The sequence below is a fragment of the Bombus terrestris genome, chromosome 12 (genome assembly GCF_910591885.1).
Source record: "Bombus terrestris chromosome 12, iyBomTerr1.2, whole genome shotgun sequence".
Taxonomy (NCBI): Eukaryota; Metazoa; Arthropoda; class Insecta; order Hymenoptera; family Apidae; genus Bombus; species Bombus terrestris.
In genome coordinates, this window is record NC_063280.1 from 54,017 (window position 1) to 76,925 (window position 22,909).

General features: G+C 33.9%; 3 protein-coding genes across 5 annotated transcripts in view; 2 read left to right on the top strand and 1 right to left on the bottom strand.

Moving 5' to 3' along the window:
- Window positions 1-2,436: 2,436 nt before the first annotated feature.
- LOC100644219 (elongation of very long chain fatty acids protein AAEL008004) overlaps window positions 2,437-22,909 on the bottom strand; it is a 78,107-nt gene continuing 57,634 nt past the window's right edge. Inside the window, exons 5-6 of the mRNA XM_048411078.1 lie at window positions 3,767-3,803; window positions 2,437-3,676 (exon numbers count right to left, since the gene is read on the bottom strand). Of these exons, the coding sequence (XP_048267035.1) occupies window positions 3,601-3,676; window positions 3,767-3,803 (113 nt within the window). The 3' untranslated portion in view covers window positions 2,437-3,600. The remainder of the gene's footprint in view (window positions 3,677-3,766; window positions 3,804-22,909) is intronic.
- Window positions 5,671-13,811, top strand: LOC100652206 (elongation of very long chain fatty acids protein). Of its 3 annotated transcripts, none has more exons than XM_003399481.4 (4): window positions 5,671-6,276; window positions 11,340-11,420; window positions 11,503-11,774; window positions 11,860-13,811. In XM_003399481.4, exons 2-4 carry the CDS (start codon window positions 11,372-11,374, stop codon window positions 12,364-12,366), a joined length of 828 nt encoding a protein of 275 aa, XP_003399529.1. In that variant the 5' UTR covers window positions 5,671-6,276; window positions 11,340-11,371; the 3' UTR covers window positions 12,367-13,811. The 3 variants fall into 3 exon arrangements, with proteins under 3 accessions (XP_003399529.1, XP_020721649.1, XP_048267036.1); XM_020865990.2 differs by lacking the exon at window positions 5,671-6,276 and adding an exon at window positions 11,066-11,181; XM_048411079.1 differs by lacking the exon at window positions 5,671-6,276 and adding an exon at window positions 11,089-11,232.
- LOC105666309 (elongation of very long chain fatty acids protein-like) lies at window positions 14,711-19,182 on the top strand. The gene is made up of 5 exons (XM_012314436.3): window positions 14,711-16,282; window positions 16,357-16,547; window positions 16,610-16,690; window positions 16,935-17,118; window positions 17,463-19,182. Exons 1-5 carry the CDS (start codon window positions 16,222-16,224, stop codon window positions 17,783-17,785), a joined length of 840 nt encoding a protein of 279 aa, XP_012169826.1. The 5' UTR covers window positions 14,711-16,221; the 3' UTR covers window positions 17,786-19,182.

Sequence of the window (22,909 nt, forward strand, 5' to 3'; positions counted from 1 at the left end):
GAAGCGTCTCAAAGTTTATTTTAGTTTATCACCTTGTCGTATAGTGCTATACGATTAAATCACGATTGCCAACGCAAACTTCCGATAAATAGAAAATGTTATAAGAAAATGATTTTCTTTCCTTTCTATATGAATAAAGCAAAACAATAATATACTTTTATGGATCTTTTAATTTCATAATCGACTCATTGTCTTTCATATCATTGATTTATTAATCCAATGAGATGCATTGATTCACAATCGTATTGAATACAATTTTTTGATACTTAGTAAATTATATAATGCATAAGATTTCACTTCGTAAGTGGTATAATCATGAAAAGTTCTCTGGATTAATTGAATTTTAGCTTGCACATATAATTTTCTTTGATTATTTAAAACTTTTGTTTCATTCTTTTTTCTCCAAAGCGATTGCATTTACTTTCACGATAATGCATAACAAATACATCTTTCTCCTTGGTTAATTAGATACGCACTTTTTTTAATATCCTTCACATACGTATCATTGAAAAATTTTCACTTAAATTTGTTCACCCGCAGAAAACATGTAAGAGTTTCAAGAATTATCGCCTTTGGCGATATTTTTATACGCTTCGGAATCATTTTTATATTTTATGTTTGTCACGTACAAGGGTAATCGGACGGCAACGTCAACGAATAATGCAATTATAGAATTATTAAGGTGTAATGTAATTTCGCTACCTTGAAATTCCGCGCTGCAAACAACGGTATTCAGCATTTCCCGCACGTTCACTATTCTCAGATACATAACTTCATAAAACGCGAAATTTGCGGAAGAAAACCTTCCCAATTTTCTTTCATCTCGATTTGTCATATTTCGTTTCCATTAATCATCTGTATTAGTTTTTTGTTTCGAACAATAATTGATATTTTATCTCCGTTGACTCAAACGCAGATACGCAAAAATACTTTCCAAAGATGTTCATATGTAATTTATATATGTTCTTATGTTTTTGTAGCTAATGACGTATTCACGTTAACATACAACGGCTCATGAAAATATTTGAAGATTTATCACAGGAAATTCTTATGCGTAACTATATATGTATATTATGTATATAATACAAAGCATTTTCAAATATCATTATCATTGTAATGGGAGAACTATAACGATTATATTGGCAAAATTTGGAAATGTATATAGAAGCTACAAGACATTTACTGAAAACACATATTTAGTAAAAAATTAATATATAGCATAAATAACCATTTTAAACATATAAGTGTTAAGAAAAGTCCCATCATTAATGGGTGAATATGGATATTGATACTTATAATTTAAAACTCATATAAATACAGCTTGTAATCTTCACTAATCGTAAAAATTTCTTCCAGAAATGATAAATGTAATGTTACACTGTTTGCATTTAGAATATTGTTTTTGTGCATTTTATCCATGCCTCTTCGTCAATCCTCTTGAACTTTTAGAATCGATCATGATGCATCGTCCAGCTAAGTTTATTTTGCAATACTCCCGACTAGTCAACGCTAATAGACATCACGCCCACGCAACGGATTTATCAGCTGCTCTTCACGTTCCTCTTCACCATTCTAAAACCAGGTCTCGAAATAAAAATATAAGAAACAGTAGGAACGACTTTTTGTGAGCTACAGTTTTCTGTAAAGTCATGGCGCGGCGCTTTGTTGTAAGCAGAAATGCGAGTTACCCACAATAAAAGGACCAAAACGGAAAGGTCTTCACGTGGTACAATGCACCGCAGACACAAAGGATTCTCATGTCACTAGAACTTAAATCTGAAACTACGCTTAAATCTAATGGAAATGGATGTAATCGACAGTCTGTAATTTAACGTAATTGCATGATCGAATAGAAATCTAATGCAGTGCTATGTGTCGCGCCGCAACAAAATCACTCGTAGTCGAGAGATCGCGAATGCTCGTTCGTCTCTTTCGAGTTTGAACTACGTTACCATCCAACTGTTGCATAGCTACCCGCGTTCATTTGTCCCACTACACACTACTACCTTTTATTCATTTTGCACTACGATTCTTACGATATCGAAATCTTCCGAATTTCTGCAATTCTGTGAATTTATTTTTACATTGAATTATCTAAACAATTACAGTGACGTGTTACTGTAAATGGTTTGATTACATACGAAAGAAAAGAAGTGTCTTATAAGCTTGATGGGTTGATATGTTATTTCTATGATACTGTAGTGAAGATTGACATTAAGACTATTATTGAAAAAGAAATATATAGAACTGGAGTAGAACTAGAGTACAAATTCCAGTTACTCGAACAAAAGATTAGTGTTTGACTAAATGAATTTCTGTTAATTAAGTTTTAAATAAGCTTGAACTTGCTGCTATTGAACCTATTTGAATATCGACATCTATTGTATAAAGGAAAAGTATTAAATGTTTAGGAGGATCAGTTAATCAATCAACAAATTTACATAAACGGAGTTTTACTATACAGAAAGTAGATATAAAAATTAATACGACAAGAAGCTCTAGTTGTCATCGGCGATGATTTATTGATATACAATTCGAGACATCTGCGTCTAGAATACAGAGACACGGCCTCAGGTTATCAATAATATCCTTGAGCCTTTCACAATTCAGACTTGTATATTGTCTCTCATTTTTTGATCTCTATATGTGTAACTCTTTTTCTTGGAATAATATCCTCTTCTTTCGACGGTGCAGCCAGCTTCATCAGATGCCTGAGGGTGTATATACCGTTACTGATGCAGCGTTGTGTAGACAATGACACTGTTTCGTTAACAGCAACGAGTCCCGGAACGTTTGACGAAGGTAATTGCAACTGATGATTAAACCTTCGAACTATGCCCGGCAAAATCCCGATCTATGCTCCGACGCGAATAAGGAGTTTGATTCGGCTTCGATACACCTTTGGTTCGTTTCCTTCCCGCAGATTTACTTCAGTGAGTTTATCAATTATTACATCGTCCTTCGTGAAGGAACGCGCATATGTTTAGTGTAAACTTTAGGATCACCTTGTGTTTGATACCTCCACTTCGACGTATATCGTTGTTGACTACCGCGAATCGTGCAATCAGTGACCATTAGGGCAAATCAATAGTCGCAAGATAAAAGTAATAGAGAGTTGGACGATGTCGACAATTATGATCCAGTTGGATCCTCTTATATTGCAAGTAAATTACGTTCGTTAATCGTTGAAGATCCGAGCGTAAAACGATTATATTCATACACGTGGGTCCATATTGTATCATCGCGCCGCGATTATACAGCCCGACGACGTCCACCAACACAACTGCGTCATTGTCTAACCCGTGTCTCCTATACCAGGACCAATAAGTCTTACGCAAAGCTCGGTTTTCTAACGATTAACGAGTGAGCCAACCAGTCGGACGTAGTGCTGTTCCATGTTTGTTCGAACCTTTCGCAAATCAAGTCCATTATCCGCTTGTATCCACTCGAACGTGTGCCACGTCGACCTATTCCGATCGAATTTTTGCTCCAACATTAGTGATTCGATATTAACTTTTTCACATTTGTGCATTTTTATAATCGAACAATCTTTCAAAGATGAGAGAATATAAAAGAATCGGTGTTAATATGTAAAACTTCTCATCTCGATTTGTGTGTTAAAATTTTCCTTTCCTGATTATAGTTGGGTGTCAATCCTGTTGCGTTCTTTTGGTGTCTAAAATTAAAAAGATACAAGGAAATAATTTCTCACTTCAAATTTATATTAACATTTTTTTTAAATACGAAAGTTGAAAGTTTTTTTTACCTTTGACAATTCGACATCGATTTATACATGTTATAATCTAAAAAAAAAAGATGAAATTTTAATTATAATTAGCGACATTTTATTAATAAGCTGATTATCGTATTCGTATTTAACTTTTCTAATTTATTGCGTCACAAACTATGAAAATTGTTCTGTTTAATAGAGTTAAAGTTTAATTAAAAGATATCAGCAAAACACAAATATGTTTAACATCCTTATAGCAAAAGTGTATGAAGTATTAAATTAATAACGAATCTCATTCGGGATTATTAATTTTCTTTAAAATTCGGAATCAAATAAGTTGCTTCAAAAGTCCTCTTCAATTGGTCCTCTTATACTCTATTTGTAAAATATATTGTTATTAAAGAATATTACTATCGTTCTTCAATATAATGCTGATTTCGCGAATTTTTACTTTGCAGCTATCTAAAAGACAATTGTGGTTTACAATTTATAAATTTTCACACGTTGAATTGTGTTTTATACCGCAAACTAGTTACAATTATAGGATTATAGAATTATCGAATTATATAAATAATTAGGAAATTAAACGATGTTCATCTACATATATGCATATCTTCATATATAAAACGGGGTGATTGCGCAATAAACTGTCCTTCGATCGTTTACTGATCGGTATTCACGCAGCTACATCTCGTTATATTGCCGCGTAATTTTATCTTTTTTTAAACCGTAATCAACGTTAATAATGCAGAGATAAAAGTTAAGATATCTTTTAATTTTATATTGTGATTTATGTAGAGTATACATATTTTGTTGTGAATGCGTTTTTCATACAAGCTTATGCTACAATTATGTAAATTACACATAATTGACGAAGTTCCAGATATTAAAATATTCTGTATAATTATCGACGATCACATAACTAGTCAAAACGTAACTATTTGACCTAGACCCCTGTCATCCGGTGCATCTAGGTTTTGTGCAGACGGTTGTACAGAAAATGTTTCATTTTTGTAATGCTTATCAGTTCATTCATGTCAATTCAACTCGAAATTGCCGAAATTCGTAAATGCGTTTGGCTTTAAGATACAAGGAAATTAATATACTAAATAGCTGAAAAGAGTTTAAATAAATGATATTTATATGAAACAATGTAGATGCGATCAAGCACACGTCGATTATTCGTATTAAGGTATTTCACAAGGTATAAGGTAAGGTATTTTACAAAGTGGTTAAAAATCTTAGTTCTCCTTACTTTCTTTGAACTTACTTTTTGTAAACAAGAATTTAACCTCCGTTTCACCATTTTCCAATAATGATAATGAGAAATACGTAATATCGGTAATTTCGGCGTCCAAAATGCCATATATTATAATGCGAAGTTGTCGTTTTGTTCACTTCCCAATTGTTTGTTGATGTGCAACGTGAAAGTACAGACAGCCAAGAAATTTCTTCCTAGAGGAAGAATTTCAGACATGCGTAAAGAACTATGACCTTCGAGTCTCAGCTTGTTTTACTTTTGAAGAATATTGTCGCGATATAAATACCGTAAGCAGGAGCTCTTCCATTTTGTTTTCCACTGTCCAATTATGTTATACTCGAGTAACGAAGTATTTCTTTATTACACGAGACATCGGACTCAGAAGTTGATCGCACCGCGATTTAAATTTCGCTGAAACTGCATTCACACCACGACTACGATTAATTAAATGTTATTGACACACATCGAGCGACACGTGACATGTCGAAACTTTTAAGAATTTTCAGTGTTGTGGATAAATATGGTATAAAAGGGAGAGCGTAGGTGGTGTCATTTAATCAAATGAATTCGTATTTGAATTTAGTGCGTTCGTGCGTTCTATTAGTGGGAAACTAATTAGAGTCTTCGTGGAGAAAAATTGGAGAAGACGTCTGTAAACATGCGGGAATAGGAAATGCTAGTTACGTCGAAAAGAGTGACGTATGGAATGGCAAGATGCGGTGTGAAGCGGTGTAGCGGAGGAACATTTGTTCGGGAATCGGCTACATCGACTCCATTGCTAAGCGTAATCACGAACCAGTCTGGCTGAAAGGGATATAAGACTACGACTGCACAGCTTTGCGTTGTCAGACTGTAGAGGATATCGTTCGTGGTCAAACTAGAAGGAAAGAAAGCCTTCGCATCGGTGCTCCTCAGTGGTGCGTGCTGAAAGACCGAAAATTGCCACTTCGATAACAGTTACTTCGGATACATCGCGTTTACAGTGTCCTAGTACGACTCCTTTTGCCCACCCTATAACCAACGACATCCAACTGTTGCTTCTATTTTTTTCGACGTACTTTTCTCGAACAACGGCTGTTTCGTGATTTTTTCATTGTTTTAAACTGCAACTATTGGTAACGGGTCTTGCGTACAGGACACTCTTCAGCTATTAAGACGACACGGAGAAAAACTAGTCACAGGTAGCTACACCGTGGTTCGTCTATCGACAAGGTTCGAGGTTGATAACCTCGCATCACGAAACCAAGCATCTTCATCGTTGTTCGACCGTACCTTTCTGCAACAGGTGAGAGTAACGTCTCTTTTTTAACATTTTGCTTTCACACATCATTTCACTTTCGTCCTCTGCTTGCTGTCGTTTATTCGAGTAAACGCACTTTGACGCTCTGTTATTCCACAACAATTTCAATAGACGGACGTGTATAAACGTGTATATAATTATGGAGAATAGTGATACGTTTTGATTGTTTAAAAAATTTTTTCGGAAGATTTATTGAGATTCAGTTTGTTCAGAGATTATACTTATGCAAAACGTGCTACATACATCGGATATCGCTCGTTTAAATATACCACATAAATCATATCAGTGCGCATTTGCGGTATGCTATGCGATAGCAGATTAGCGTAAAACAATAGTATGTAGATTTACTATTAAGGACATGATCTACAGACAGTCCGTGGAAAATCGACAGAACTTTCTAAGATGTGGTCACACGGGCCATGATAGGCGAGACAGTTTCTACAGAATAACAGTTTCTAGGGTATAGTAGAATAATACGTATGCATATCTTCTCTTATCTTACAAAATTCCTGTTCTGCGAACTGCCTACAGATATGTTGAAATCTATGCAAACACGCCTTAAGAAGTGATTACATGCTTAAATGCTGTGCTCAATGCTCTTCTTCAATCGTGAATAATGAATTTTGCAATGACACAAACGTTCGTGCTAATGAATTAGGATCATCGAAGGATTGTTTTGAAATTATATTACAGATTGAAAAACGCATCCAATTTTTAAGTCGGATACTTTAAACAGTAGGGAAAACAAGAGCAATTTCATTTAAATTTCTGCACGTCTGATCGCTAAATGTTGGTTCCCTTTCTAAAAAAAGAAAAAGAAAGCCAAGAACGATAAATGACAAAGAAATTATTGATAAAAGTAGTTATTCCTGTGTCGCTACAAGAATGGTCACGTCACTTAATCGGAAAATTATTCTGGACGCGTATCAACGTATGTTAATACAGATTGAGAATTGCGACTGTCAACCCGTATATTTATCAATCGAACGTACATTTCGCAAACGTAAATTTGTCAAGTTATTTATAAACATTAAAGAATGTACTAATAGTCAATTGACATCGTATTGCAATATTTATAGAACACATTGTTGATTGTATATTCACGTTTTGTTTATCAGTTTCTCATTGTTCTTAAACCAGCTCATTGATCAACTGAATTTTTTATTAGAATCAATTATAACGAGGAGACAGACCATGAATTGAAAGATATATTCTTTGATATTACAAGATATAAGAAGAGGCTATGATTAAAATGTGTAAAAATATACGAAGTAAGAGTTCCACTTGTAACAAAGATTTCTACAATTCTCTTTCCAAAGATGTGTATCTGATAATTATTGATTCGATAGGAAACGAGTGGGCAGTATTTATTCGCATCGTTACATCGTAAATATTATCACTGCAAAAAATATCAATTGCAGAGATCATGCAAATAGAGCGACATGTCGGAAATTCGAATTGAAAATGTTTGTTTCCAGCAAACAAACGTAGATATTTGACCATCTCTTAATCTTATTGTGAGGATATCTACCTTCTGATTTCATGCACGACGGCAGAACCTATATTTTGTCTAAATTAAATCAAACCAGTTTTACAACGGAAAAAATCATTATGATTAAATCTTCTCAAAATTGTTTATCAAAGTTGTCTTAGGTTCCAGCAAAGTGTCTCGATTGAGTTAGAGTGTCTACAAATTTTTTTGCACATTATCGTATTAGTTATTACAACATCTACACATTAATTAATTACATTTAAATATATTAAATTTCGTATCATTTAGCAGAACGTTCATATGACTATAAAAATTTGGTACTATGAAAATGCAATATATAACCTGATAAGTATATAACTCTTCAGTTCACACTTGATCGAATTGATCAACACTTACATCATTTGGTCATTTATTCGCCACATAATTTCAAATATAAACAGCGGTTTAATGACATCCAGCATTGTTTCATATTTCAATAACGAAGAAAACTATTGAAAAAATAGTCGAAGATGAATTTTCTCCTGTGGATGAATCCTGTTTTATTATTACTTTTTCTTCTGACTCGAGTGCATTAATTTTCGAATGCATTGAGAGCTGTATTTTGCGAATAGACAATATTGATTGTTAAGATCCTACGTTTTCCCATACAAAAAAAGATACCGAGATGACGAGGGCATAATGTCATCAAACTCTATTTGTAATCGATTTTCAAACTAAAAGATGATAAAAAAAATGTTATATACGATAAAAGAAATCTCAGTCAAAATATCGTCAAAGTCGAATATTCAAACAGAATCGTTAAATGTGCATCTTTCTTGACGAATGAAATAGCCTTGATAAGACGACGACAGTATTATGCGTAAAAAGCTGTTCTGCTATAAGCTGTATGATATTTCGAGAGCTTAACAAGATGCATGTAGGTTGCATCGGGAACTATTTTAAAATGTCAATGACTGCGTTATTGGGACTGTGGACTGTGAAAACGCCAAGGGCAAGGTAATTAGGTACTTATAACTAGTACTTATAACTATAACTAGGTATATAAGTAGATACCTACTAAGTGTGGATACATTTCGCCGCTTTCCATTGATATCAAATATATAACATAACAAATTATATCTACGATGCAACAACACAGCAAAGCTGTAAAAAGAACCGTTTCCTGTTTTTGTCCATACTATATTTCTACAATAATCTACATATACATTGTTGGTAAAACTTGTTAATCGAGGAAAGGAATGTTCATTTTTCCATTCAGACATATTACCTCGCGCAGCGCTTAAAGACTAATTAAGCCAACAACATCAGTCGTTTTTTCCCAACTAGATTATCAAATCGAGGAAACAACAACAAGCGTCAAAAGCCACTTAATTTATAATAATGATTGAATGTTGATAAGTTTTGCGTTGGACTCCTTGATTACATAGGCAATATTGTAATTATATTTTTGTATTGTATTGCGTTGCACGCGTTTATTTGTGATGAACTCGGTCGTCCAACCGGTTTAATACAATTTTCCTCCTACGTCGTTGGCGCAAGGATCAACATAGGTTCTACACTTGTACTCGGAGGAACAATTTTATAGAATTCACTTGCCTTGAACGCTGACGCATGACTAGTTCTTTCTCCCACTAGATAATTTTTGATCTATTTCTCATTTAATTAACGTCAAGCCTTGCAAAGATTTATGCAATCGTACTGCGAGATTCTCAAATTACTGAATAGCGTTCCAATCACAATCGTTTCATCATAATGCACCTCTAATGAAAACGTACAATTTCTTGCCGTTTTCCCAACAAAGAATAGTAAAATGACTGAATAATAATGAATGAATAATTTAAAGAGACATATTTACCATATTTCATCTAATGACAAGCGGTGCAATTGCGAAACAATCATTTTTCTTGAGGTTATGACATCATTGCATTCATTCATCTTTTAATCTTTCTAAAATATATCATGTTTGCATATTTTGATGAAAAACAGGCAGATCGAAAACAAAAATTTAAGTTCCCGGCTATCACGAATGTAGAGTTATCGGCAGAAGATCTGCTAAAAGAGAGGTTTAAAAAAGGAAATAAAAAAATTGGTGAAAAAGTACTTGAAGCAGGAAAGTTCTAACACGTATATCTGAACTCAAGGGCATTGTGTCCCCCAATCCCCGAATCGGGGATTATTGAATCCATAGTTACTGATATGAAAAGATAACGAAAGTGAACAGACAGGTTTTCGATGCTCCGTTGGTTGAAGTTGGGCAAAAGGGACACGAGATAAACAACAATGCCCGTTGAAGATCCCGTTCACCTTGGTTCGCGACTAGTAAGTATTCACCAGCAAGGTTTCTGCCTCCTTCCAGCCTGCAGGTTCCAAGCTACATCTCACTTCTTTATTCTCAGAGTATCTTCTATTCTTTCTTCTGTAATCACGGCCTAGAGCAATTTTTGTGTCTCGCTATGACAAGGCACTTTTCAACCGCATTCAATTACGAATCTCGATCTTTCGTATACTTTCGATATTCTTATGTCGTTATTCCATAAATTTTAATTATTTCCAGAGAAACGGCTTTCTTTATTTCTAATTCAATCGTGATATATTAACAAGGTTAATCATGTGCTACCTTTTATCTCATTCATCGATTTAAGATCAAAGGCCAAAGATCACAGCGTAAACCTTTTATAAATACACTAGTATGTAGCATTAAGGAAACACTGGAATTCAACTGGGTTTCGGAACTCAAAATGAGATGTGACGACCCTAAGTTATACTCAACGGGTGTAAAATACTGTGCGGGTGAAAATGATTAACAAAGTATGATACACCGCGATGCCTGATTAATGTTTAATGTAGACAAGGGCGCACATTTCTCCTCAGATCCAACGTTCTTCAAATTCTAACTTTGACCAAATTTGCTTCGTCATATCCACCGACGAAAAAATATCAGCACGACGTTGTACTTTGGTTGATTGCAGTTTGGTTGATAGCAGTTCGGCACAAAAATTAGAACGAGGTCATCCGAATCGATAACACGCACGTCTTGGTCGTAGGCCCAGAGATGTGCTTCCTCCCATTATTTTTCCACTGTTTGATACGAGTCAACGCAAGACGTTGCTCATTTACACATCTCCTTTAATTAATATCCTCTTTATCCACTTAATCGCATCTACGTTTCGATACTCGAGCTATGAGAAGTTCGAGAAACTATACCCGCAAGCAAACTATATGACCGAGTGTTGCGTCATCTACGATTATTCTTATTATTATTAGCTTCCAATGAAGCTAAGAAGTATTCATTAGCAGTTACTAGTATTTACTAAACATTCGTTGAAGAAAGACATTTAACGATCGCGTTCCAATGGGCGCCATGGACGACTAGACTTTGATTGCCAGACAGCGATATCGTTAAGTCAATTATGCACTAACAATACAGAATTCTCATAAATCACTTTCAGGTTTAGTATAAGCTGCGTAAACTCTTTATAATAATCCGCGTGATGTATCGTTTATTTCTCAACGCAAGGATAACCAGATAAATTGAAGGTATGTCGTTTTCTTTCAGATTTGTCCATTTACTAGCAATCAACAAAGACAATGTCGACCATCGTAGATTGGTACAAAGACGTTATAAACAATAAATGTCGTAAGAAACATTTTTATAAGTAATACATAAATACCTTTATAAGTGATTTATGATTTATAATACGTCTCTTTAACAATTCCAGATCCATACACGCAGGATTGGTTTCTCGTGTCAGGACCAGGTCCTCTGGCTGTAATTCTCGTTACCTATGTGTATTTTTGCCTATCCGCTGGACCAAGGTACATGAAGGACAAGAAGCCATACGAATTGAGGAAAACCATGATCGTGTACAACTTCGTTCAAGTGCTATTTAGTATATATCTCTTTTATGAAGGATTGATGGCTGGATGGCTGTATGACTATAATTACTTTTGTCAGCCTGTTGACTATTCGGACAATCCAAAATCTATCAGGGTATTTTTCGTCATAATTCGTTAAACAAATGCCGAATAAACGGCGGAATATTATATGTTAATACTTGTGAAATTGTGATTTACAGATGGCTAAAATTGTGCACTTTTACTTCATATGCAAATTGACAGAGCTTTTGGACACGGTGTTCTTTGTTCTTCGGAAGAAGAGTCGTCAGATCTCAACTCTTCACGTGTATCATCACACTCTAATGCCGGTTTGCGCTTGGATCGGAGTCAAGTTCCTGCCGAATGGCCATGGAACGTTCTTGGGCCTCGTCAACGCTTTCATTCACATAATCATGTACATGTACTACATGCTATCCTCGATAGGGTCACACATGAACAAATATCTCTGGTGGAAAAGGTATATAACGATGCTCCAGTTGATTCAATTTGGCATGATTTTTATCCACACCATTCAACTATTCTTCAACGGATGCAATTATCCGAGGCCTATTGCGTTCCTGCTCTTGCTGAACGCGACGATCTTCATCTATATGTTCGGGTCGTTCTACGTCGAAAATTACCGTAAAAGACAACGAACACAGACAAAGGATGAGCAAATAAATATGGCGGCGAAGAAAGTGGAGTGAATTAATATCGTCGACGTGGTTCTCTTTTCGTTTGTTGTACAACTTCGTTACAAAGGAACATTTCACCTTCGTTAGGTACATAGAAGCGTACTAGCGTAGAACGGTTAATTTAGTGTTTCAAATATTTATTGCTGATCGATTGATTTCGTATATTCAAAAACCAGAGACGATCTTCATCTCATCGATGACGATCTCACTTCTTTCCTTTATATCTTTTTGTTCAAAAATTTATTTTATGATCGAACATTGATCACACGTAATATATATTTATGTATGAAATTTATATATATATACATAATATATTTACATATTTTACATACATATATATTATATATATATATATATATATATATATATATATATATATATATTAGGCGCAAATGTAATTCTAAGTTGTCATACCTTTAGGTTGTTGCGTCTTAAATTATCAATTATTTTTAAAATCTTTCTATTTAATTATAGTAGAGTTTGTAAGAAATATGTAGGAGTTCCTTTCTTTTCTTCTTTTTATTAAATTCGATATATTGTTTCTTGCCTAAAAGTGGAGCAGATGCATAATATGTATTCTAGGTATGAAGAGAACATATGTAGTCATACCAAAGATAGATAAATCTCGCTCCAGCCAGAGAAGTAAGTAGATTGTGATTCAAGATACCAGACATCACGATTTTAAAAATCAAGTATCTCCAGCTTGTGCCTTATCATGAAAGGAAAGTACTGCATTGAAAAAATACGAAATCAGTTTCATATCGTAACGTTCGGTCGATAACGTTGATAATGAAGGAAACATGATCAAAGGGTTTATCAATCAATTCGGCTCTTTGATGAGCTCATCGAATTACACTGTTCGTCGATAAGATAGACCAATAATATGCCTTTATCGAATTTTCCTTCGAATGGAAGTATTAATGTACTTTATTGTATTGAAAATTGATTGTATGGGAAATAATTGGTACTTTTTCTAATCACTGTTTCCATAACAATTTGGTAACTATTTGGCACAACAACTTTTTATACGAATGTACATACCTACTTATAGGTGAAAATAGAATTTAGAACAGAAGCAAAGGTCACTTTATTTTGTTTATACCAGTGCAAATAAGTTATAAAAACGTCCAGCGTTAGAAATAAAGTGAATTATTTTAAATTACGTATAACGTTGTACATCTTTTCAACGTTTAAAAATTTGTCTATTTAGATTTAATTTCTTTAATGGAATGTGTTTATAATAGAGTATAAAAATGAAGATCAATAGAATTAGAAAACAAATAATGATTACGTAAGTTCACAAAAATTTATTAACAATGACAATACTTATCTGTAGAATAATTTTGTGGAAAAATTATCGATACTTTTCAAAGCAAAATTAATTTAATCACATCATCTAGTTGTAAATATATAAATATGGAAATACATGCCCAATAAAGTAATTACATTTTTAGATATATTCTCGAATATTCTTTCCTTACGATTGAATTTCCTCGATGTCTTTTCTTCAATGATTTTAATATCAATTAAACCACGTTTGAAATAAACAAAACACGTATTGAAGGCCAGTGGATCTTCGATTATACGCTGGTCAATGTCCTTTTGTCGTTAAGGGTCACGACCATCGCACCCACGGGACCTCTTCATCCGTTTCATTTTAACGTTACACACGTGTCAATGACGAATCGATTACTTGCAAGATCTGCTCAATTCTATAATTCTTCAATTAATTTTTTCTAGCGCATACACGTCTAATGCATATAATAATTCTAACAAATTCGTTTCCAAGTTCAATTAGTTACAACGAAGTAATATTTGCATATTAATATTCCATACCTATCCATTGGACGTTTTTCATCTTCGATCTTGAAAAGCGCTTTGATTATCGAAAGTAACAATTCCACTGCCTTAATACATAGAAGAACATTCACGAGAGTAGAGAGTATTATTTGAAAAATAAATTCGAAACAAAGAGCTCCACTTTTAGTGTGCTTGGCCACGCAAGGCCACGATTATCGATTCTTTATGCACTTAATTAGTAAATGAAATGGATTACGTATAAGAGATTTCCATAGGCGATGTTTTATCATAATTTTCAATAATCATCTTTATCATCAATGTTCTAGTCACGGTTCTCGTTGAAAAATTTCATGCGAAATTATATTAGATAAACATCGAAAGCAGCATATAGTATATTTATATATTCTATACGCAAATACTCTATCGGTTAAAGAAGTAATATACAGATAGGAAAGCCTTTCATAAAAGCAACTGACACAGAGATAAGTTTTTTTCTGTTACTCGCAAATAGCTTAATTTCTCAATTTCCTTTCAATACGTCAATCAAACAAACTAAAAATGTAAAAATAAATAAATTATCAAATGAATATTAATTATTTTTACAATTTTAATTGATTAATTTACCTTTAATTATTTTATTGACGTCTAAACAGAAACTCGTTCTATTAAGGAAGAAAAACTCCAGAAACACTTGTATAATATTCAACTATGTCGTAGTATTGTTACAGCATAATTTCTCGTCTTACTAGATTTTTTAGAACAGGCACCAATATTGTAAAATAGTTCGTTACGCAGTTAACAAATCTTCTTATTGTGTGAAAATGTCAGATGCTTGTTATAAGATTAAAGACATACGGGCCTTATTAATTTGTTTATAAAATCTCCACTCGTAATCTTTCGTTTACGTATCGTAAATCTCCATTTCTATGATTCAATGATTGTTAAACGAAGTGATTGGTGACAGTTATTGTAAATATAAAAAGGGAGGTTATTATTGCAAAATAATACAAAATTGCACAGCTGCGATCATTTTTGCATACCGCGTTCCGGAAGTCTGACACGATTGCAGCAATTTGATAATGTGCTTATATACCAGTCCCAACATTCTCCCCACAGAACAATTATGCACATTTGATTGCATTTCGTGCTAGCTATCAAATAAATGATTGAGCTTTTTTTGTTTTCGTAATGTCAAGGGAAAAAAATATATCTAAAAAACATCAAACAATGACCTATTTTGAATATTTGCATTAATATTTTCAATTTCTATTCTTTTCTAATTGTCGTTCGCGTAGTTTAAATAGAACAGTAAATAAGTATGAGAAAGTCGAAAATCATTAAATACGCGTGACAGAATGATATACAACGCCTTGAATGCGAGTTTCTTTGAAATACCCATAGAACCAGGGAATACTAAATTAAATCTTTCTACGATCTGATAACTTTTCGTAGTGACATGGAATAGAAAATTAAGCGCGTTCAGCTTGAAGGTCGTACACCCTCGAAGAAAGGGGACAAAGAAATTGTCTCGAAACGGCGTTATGTGTTTTCAGGGGCTGGCTATTTGGTTTCGACTCCAGCGTTTAATTAAAATACAATGACTATACGATTCGATAATGTTTTTGACGGGGGAAATTGCTTTCATCAGTCTACTTGTATTTTGCGCGGGGTTTAGTCGGATTGGAAGACTCTGGGTAGTGACTTAAACAATCAATCGAAAGCCATTGTTTGTAACTTTTTACCTTCGAAAAATTCAATACGTTTCACCTTTTAACATTTGTGTGTGTGTGTGTGTTTTCTTCCTTTCGTTTATTTTTATTTCTTGTTTCTTTCGTTTTCACTGCGTTGCCAATGATTCACAAAACTCGATAGCAAGCATAAGAAAACTGGATGATTTAAAAGCTAACAAACGTTTAGAAAGTATTTGCTCAGAAAGAGGAATTTGGTTTGATTTTTTTATCAACGTTGGTTGAATCAACTTTATCATTTCGGGATTTCACTTCGATCTTATGAAGTTTTTGTGACAGACGTTAGTTGGAGTCCCATTAATTATTTAGTGATAGCAATATGGCGACGTTGATACGACGAATCTATCAAGGGTACCGTTACATTAACGAGGAACTAACAGGTACAGAGACGCGAATCTGTTGCACACAAGTCAAAGATGCAAGTAGTCATGTGAATGTTTTCTGTTTCCGGAAGATCCTCGAACGCAAGACTATTTCCTCATCGGATCACCATGGGGATGCTTTAGTATAGTAGCGTTTTATCTATACTTCGTGCACGTCCTGGGACCCAATATTATGGCAAAGAGAAAACCGTTCAATCTGAATAGAATCCTACAGATATATAACCTAATACAGATAGTATCGTGCGCATATATATTTTATAAGGTAAACGAGTATACATTTCTTTTAAATATGAAAATATAATAAACGTCTAAATGTAATTATAGGCATTGGTACTAGCCTGGTTGTTCCATTATAACTTCTACTGTGAACCAGTAGATTATTCAGATGATCCTCGTGCGGTCGAGGTACCTACATCGTATATTTCCTTTATATCCTAATTATTAGACTGCGAAAATTTATGCTAATTCATATTTTCATGAATATAAAAAAGTGTAAATATTGTAACAAGTACTTTCTATGTTTTATATATTCATTTTATGTTCACAGCGTTAAACTTTCTCTAAATGCATAATACCCCCAGTCTATTAATTACAATCTATTCTCATCAAGATATCAAAGATTGAACTACTTGAATTACTTTAATCGCAGATAACTAGGATCGTTTGGTCGTACTTTCTGATGAAACTCCTCGACTTACTGGACACGGCCTTCTTTATTCTTCGAAAAAAGCAACAGCAAGTGTCATTTCTTCATGTTTATCATCACACGGGCATGGCTTTTGGTAGCTGGGCAGCCACCAAGTTTTTGCCCGGCGGTCACATTACCTTTTTAGGTAAGTAATCTAATTTCACTCGTTTGATTTTAACTTCCTACAATATCGTACACTAAAGAATATTTTTCATATCAGCCCTTCTATCGTAAAACTTGGTACATGTGTCGGATATTAGTTATCATGAAATTGTTTCAACAATTTTATGATATTCAGTTCACGACCAACGTTCTTTAGTTCAACGACGACATATATTGTATTGACAATTGGATATTGAATATTACATTTACCTTTGTCGTTTTACGTTTAAGAGAATCATTCATGACAATGTGTCTCTACATAAAGTGATAACGTTTGTAAGTGTATATTTATATTTATTTATTAAATAAATAAATTTATTGCCACAGGTACTTTAAATTCTTTCGTTCATATGGTGATGTACACTCACTATCTGGCTACATCGCTGCGAATAAGCAAACCCTGGTGGAAGAAATATGTGACGCAACTGCAGCTCACTCAATTCTGTTTAATAACGATCCACTTCGTAATGTTAGCCTGGGTGGAAGATTGTGGTTTCCCGAAGTGGACGGCGGCGGTGATGATTCCTCAGAATCTCTTCATGTTGACGATGTTCGGCGACTTTTACTATAAGTCATACATCAAAATGCGAAAGAGCCGCGAAAACGGCGTCTCCTCAGACGTCTCGAATGGAAAGTTGAAGAGTCAATAGCTACGTCCTGTGCGCCCGGAACGGTTTAACGTTATTTCGTGTTTTCGACGCGCCAGGCGGCCCATCAAGTACTCGCGCGAGGAATATTTCTTTCTTTATGAGACAATAGCAATTTAGCGCTTCATACTCTAGACTTTAGACACTTATTAACACCTAATATCTCATGCGTGTCGACGAAGGCCGAACAACGAAAGGACAGACATAAATGACAATTTAAAAATTCAATTTGAATTGTTCTGCCAAAGATAAGGTTTACCTTATTATAAGAAGATTTAATGAAAGTCATTCGAGTTCTAAAGCATTTCTTCATATACACGCAAACACAGAATCTTTTCGTTGTATGGTTCACGGAACGCTTATTCTCGGTTTCATCTTTGTATTTAAGTCACTTATCATCTTCGTTACTTACTTCATTAATTATTCGCAAAAAAGAGCATTTAACTCCAATGACCTTGACCTTGAGATCTGTTGTGGAGGAGGCGCTACCTGAGTAACATACACTTTGTCCGAGGCGTAGAACGATTATGGTTCAAGCAAAGTTTGATTAAGTTAGACTTTTTTTGGGGGGCTTAGACCGCCAGCTACCCATAAAATCTAATCTAACCATACCTTACTAGGATTAATTACTAGAATACTTTATTAAGATAGCAATCCTATGCAAATGAATGTGAAATTTAATTTGTAACTGGTTATATTGGAGTACATATAATCTAACAATTACCATTTTCTTTTTGTCATAGTTTTCGACTCACTATTGTTCTTAAACTCGGACAAAGTGCACGTTACTTACAGTCATCCACTCTACAACATATCCGAAATTGAAATTCAAGAAAAACGAAAAAAAGAAAAATGAAAAAATGAAATTCGACAGGATTGGAGTTGAGGTCCCCTTTTGTGCATAATTACCCTTACTTCTACCAATCCATGACGATTGCAGCGCAAGCTTTAGCAAATATATGCGTAATTCGTATTACTATCATCTTTCCTGTTGGACAGTACGACAGAGATAAATTATCGATGATATGACGTTTGCGCTGGAAGCAAATTTGTAACACAGAAGCAATAAAATAAAATAAGTCTGTTCCACGACGATCGCGTAGCGCGCGTGTTATGAATAATCAATTACTTTACTTTTATTTTATTTCGGATCGATCAATATTGCCTTGTAAATAAATAATCGAATCCCGTACAAAAGAAAGGAGAAAGAGAAGATAATGCAACATAAAAGTGTTCAGTAGTTTTCGAGGATGCACAAACACATTCAAGGACATTCGAGGTTGCACAAGGTCGCACAAGGTCTCTTGCGCAATGGTCTAATTTTGAACATAATACGTACATGTATACATAATATAAACACAATAAGTGTTTGAAGTGAAAATAATACATTACGTCATAAATGATTTTGCAAATTTATTTCAGTAACCACCTGTATCATTTGATTCGAGTTCTACATTAATCGACTTCCATATCACTCGAGTACTACATTTGTTTCTAAATCACAATACCATCTATCTTAAATAATTATAATTGACTAAAGTTCAGGGTATTTGGAACAACTCGATTCGATCGTCCTTAATTTGCTACCTTTCACGAGCATAACTTAACATTTGGGAATCACATACCATAGAGTAAATCGTGTTATGTACTCTCATAAATAATTTCATTCGAATCACGAATCGATAATCAATCATGTAACATTCTGTTCTTTTAAAAGTAACGATCGAAATTTCCCCCTGGCCATTTTCTAACAGGACGTGATCACGCGTTTTTCTCTAATCTATGTAACACCTTAACCTATTTAATGAAATATGGAAACCAATAAAAAAAATATACGCGAAGCTGAGTTAGGATACAGTCGAAAGAGTCAACCTACTTTTGTGACACGTGAATGGATGATCCAGGCGAAAGGTAAAACAAGTCGAGAGAACGGTCAGAAAAAAGACACTGGAGAAGCTGGTTGGCAAGCAGGTGCCGTTATATCCTTCGGTTCAAATGATCAGGAATTTCATTTTCGCTCCTACAATCTCGATACATTGTATTTCTTTGGTTGCATAATGATTAATGATGAAGAACAATTTTGCATTCTTCAATCGTCTCCATTTTATACAGTTATCTTCGTTATTACTCTTGTATATACGTATAGGAAGATTGTATGAATTCCTGCAGTCTACAAACTTCTTTTCTTCCAGTAGCAGGCAGATCTGATTTACAATATTGTGGATAACTGTTACATTAGCAAGTGATGTGACTTCATTATATATATCATTAAAACTTCAATCCTAATTCTAATTCTTATTTTATTTAGTACTTTATTGGGTTATTCTATAAGCAGTGCGGTTCTTTCGTACTCTAAATTTAAAACAATTTGAAATAAATAATTGGTAAATAAAAATGCATGCACTTTCTACTAAATATCTACAGGAATATTAAGATTTATAGCTGGTACTATAAGTGTTTTTCAATAATCAACGAAACACTGTACGTTTCTGGGACGCGAGGAGCGCGTTAAAGGGAAAATGGGACAATGACACGGTAAACGTGACAAATATGAAATACATACGTTTTGAACGCTTTAAAGCGTACTCTGATGTTTTAATACGTGATTTAATTACTAATTATTAATTTTAATGTCATTTTTAATTATTATACGTTATGATATATATATATCGTAATGTATATTAAAATGTGTTATAATAGATACAATTCAATTGTATTTAATATTATTAATTTAATTATTAATTTTATCTTGTAACGTTTATTTAGTATAATTGTGTTATAAAGTCGATCGATATATCGTATCAATGATTTCAACGAAAACTTCAGTGCATGCAAATCGAATTGCCATTGAACTCAATTTTTTCGCGCGTGTCTCAATCAAGTTATTGATATTATTGCGAAGAATTCCGGTCAGAAACATACTTTTGCAAAACCTCTGTTCGTTTAACCCCGTTTCGCGAACTTCTTCTATATTTCGAATTGTCCCGTTGGTTTACTTTGTTGTACCTGTGCTAAAAATGTCCTTCCGAGACGCTTATAATGGTTTTGTTTGTAAAGTAACTGCAAGTGTATTCGCGGCATTGGTCGGATCGTCATTGCTCCCATCCAAAGAAACGTTTTGGATCACAATTTACGAGACATCAACGCGTACCTGAGGTTAACTATTAAAGGATCCATTTACGACCACGTGATTTCTAATAGTAAAACCTACTGAAGGCGTGTACACAGGCACCGTTTGTTCTACTTGCAATTTTACTACCTCCACGAAGAAGGGGAATTCTAAAGATGGATTTCAAACATATTTCGCAGAGAATTAAGAAAAAGTTATGCTAATCGTTCCTTTCATAAGCAAATATTGATTAACAAAGTAACTATGGTGGTTAAAGTACGAAAAAGTGGCGATAATAATTAGCTTAACGAAAGATACACAACTCGATCGTTTGTAATCAAATTACTAGACTTCGCTGTTTGATCGACGATACAAAACGTCGGGTTTCGATGCAAATATTTAACTGTCGCTTACCCCTCTGCTGTGCGTCACCTAATTGCATCAAGTCTATAAAGAGTTTAACAGGGCAAATATGTTCTCACACTCCAAGTTATTTTCTTCGTGACGTCTCTTTATTCCGGTCAAACAAGTCGTTCGTCAATTTCGTAAATAGTCGTGCCGCAAACGAATGTGTAATTCTTATTATTTTTTTACTCATATATAATATTACGAACCTGTCTCGTTGTTTGTACTGTTTACGAATTCTGCACGTGTGCGATGATTTGTTACTATCATACAGGGAATTCTGCGATACTTCATATCCCATAAGCAAATTTATGAGAAAAATGTTATGTAGGCCCAGGCTTTGAAACGTTTTATTAAAAAGCTATAACGGGAATATGAAATAATAACGAATTGGTGTTTCGTCTACACACCATAGGAATACATTATCGACACCTATTTGATATATGTTTACAGAGACTACAATGTTATGTTTACTTGCTGACGTCGTCGATTTAGTCAATCAGTCTGGCAACGATTATATGACCATTACTCTCAATGTTAGATAGATCGAGGATGATCAATTCTTTGTAGCCCAAAATCACCAGATATCACGCCAATAGATATTTACTTATGCGAAACTGCGAAAGAAAAAGTTTATCAAGCACAAATTAATTAGTAGAAAGGATTCGTGATTAATTTGCCGTAATTAGGGAAAATTAATAAGAAATTAGTAATGAAATAAATTCTATTTCTTGCAGATGCCATTTCTCCATCCATAATAGCGAGCAACATTTTGAAATGAAATTATAACGAAAATCTATCTAACAATAATCTATCCTTATATAATATCGAACGAGAAGGCAGTCCGTTGTCATTTCTTATTTTTGTTATAGTACTTTACTACAGCATTTAAGAATCTAAGTTTATATGTATAACATTTCTTTCTTATTTTTCCTTACAGGATATGTTGATAAAGTTTAGCTGGGTAAAACTGAGATACTCTGTACATTTACTACGTGTAGAAGTTTGAATAGTAATCTCTCTCCTTCAACTTCAATAATGACAGATATAACATTAGCAAAGTATATTTAACTGACGATAATTAAATCAAAGATAGTATTAGGACACCTATAGGGGATCGAAAATCATAGTGGTATAAATGAAAATTTCGAGAATTTATATTTAGTTAGAATATTTAAACTCTTAAGAGTTTATCATCCATTTAATTTTAATTTTATTCATCAACATATTCACGTATTACACACCTCAATCGAATCACGAATTTTCATGGCATGATATACTGGAGAATATTAGATACAAGATATTCTGTAGGATGCAAGAAATATTAGTATAGTCTAATTTCTTAAAAAACGAATGCAACGAATAAATATCTAATACCAGTGGCGTGGGAATGTACGTAAATCAAATAGAAAATTCTTTAACATAAATATTCATCTGTTTGCTGTTAATATTTAGTAGTTTCACCTATGATCAAGGAGTTACGTTTCCTTTGTCAATTTTAAAATATAATTTCCAAGTGGTCGTTTAATCGATCAATAGGAAATTCAGTAAATAAGAGTTCAGTAGTGACGTGCTTCACAGGTCTCGTTATAATTCATTTTTACATGCATCAC

Coding starts and splice junctions, on each gene's coding strand:
- LOC100652206 (XM_003399481.4), top strand. CDS start 11,372: ATGTCGACCATCGTAGATTGGTACAAAGACGTTATAAACAATAAATGT. Junction 11,421..11,502: donor CGTTATAAACAATAAATGTC/GTAAGAAACATT, acceptor TAACAATTCCAG/ATCCATACACGCAGGATTGG. Junction 11,775..11,859: donor ACAATCCAAAATCTATCAGG/GTATTTTTCGTC, acceptor TGTGATTTACAG/ATGGCTAAAATTGTGCACTT.
- LOC105666309 (XM_012314436.3), top strand. CDS start 16,222: ATGGCGACGTTGATACGACGAATCTATCAAGGGTACCGTTACATTAAC. Junction 16,283..16,356: donor CATTAACGAGGAACTAACAG/GTACAGAGACGC, acceptor TGTTTCCGGAAG/ATCCTCGAACGCAAGACTAT. Junction 16,548..16,609: donor GCGCATATATATTTTATAAG/GTAAACGAGTAT, acceptor ATGTAATTATAG/GCATTGGTACTAGCCTGGTT.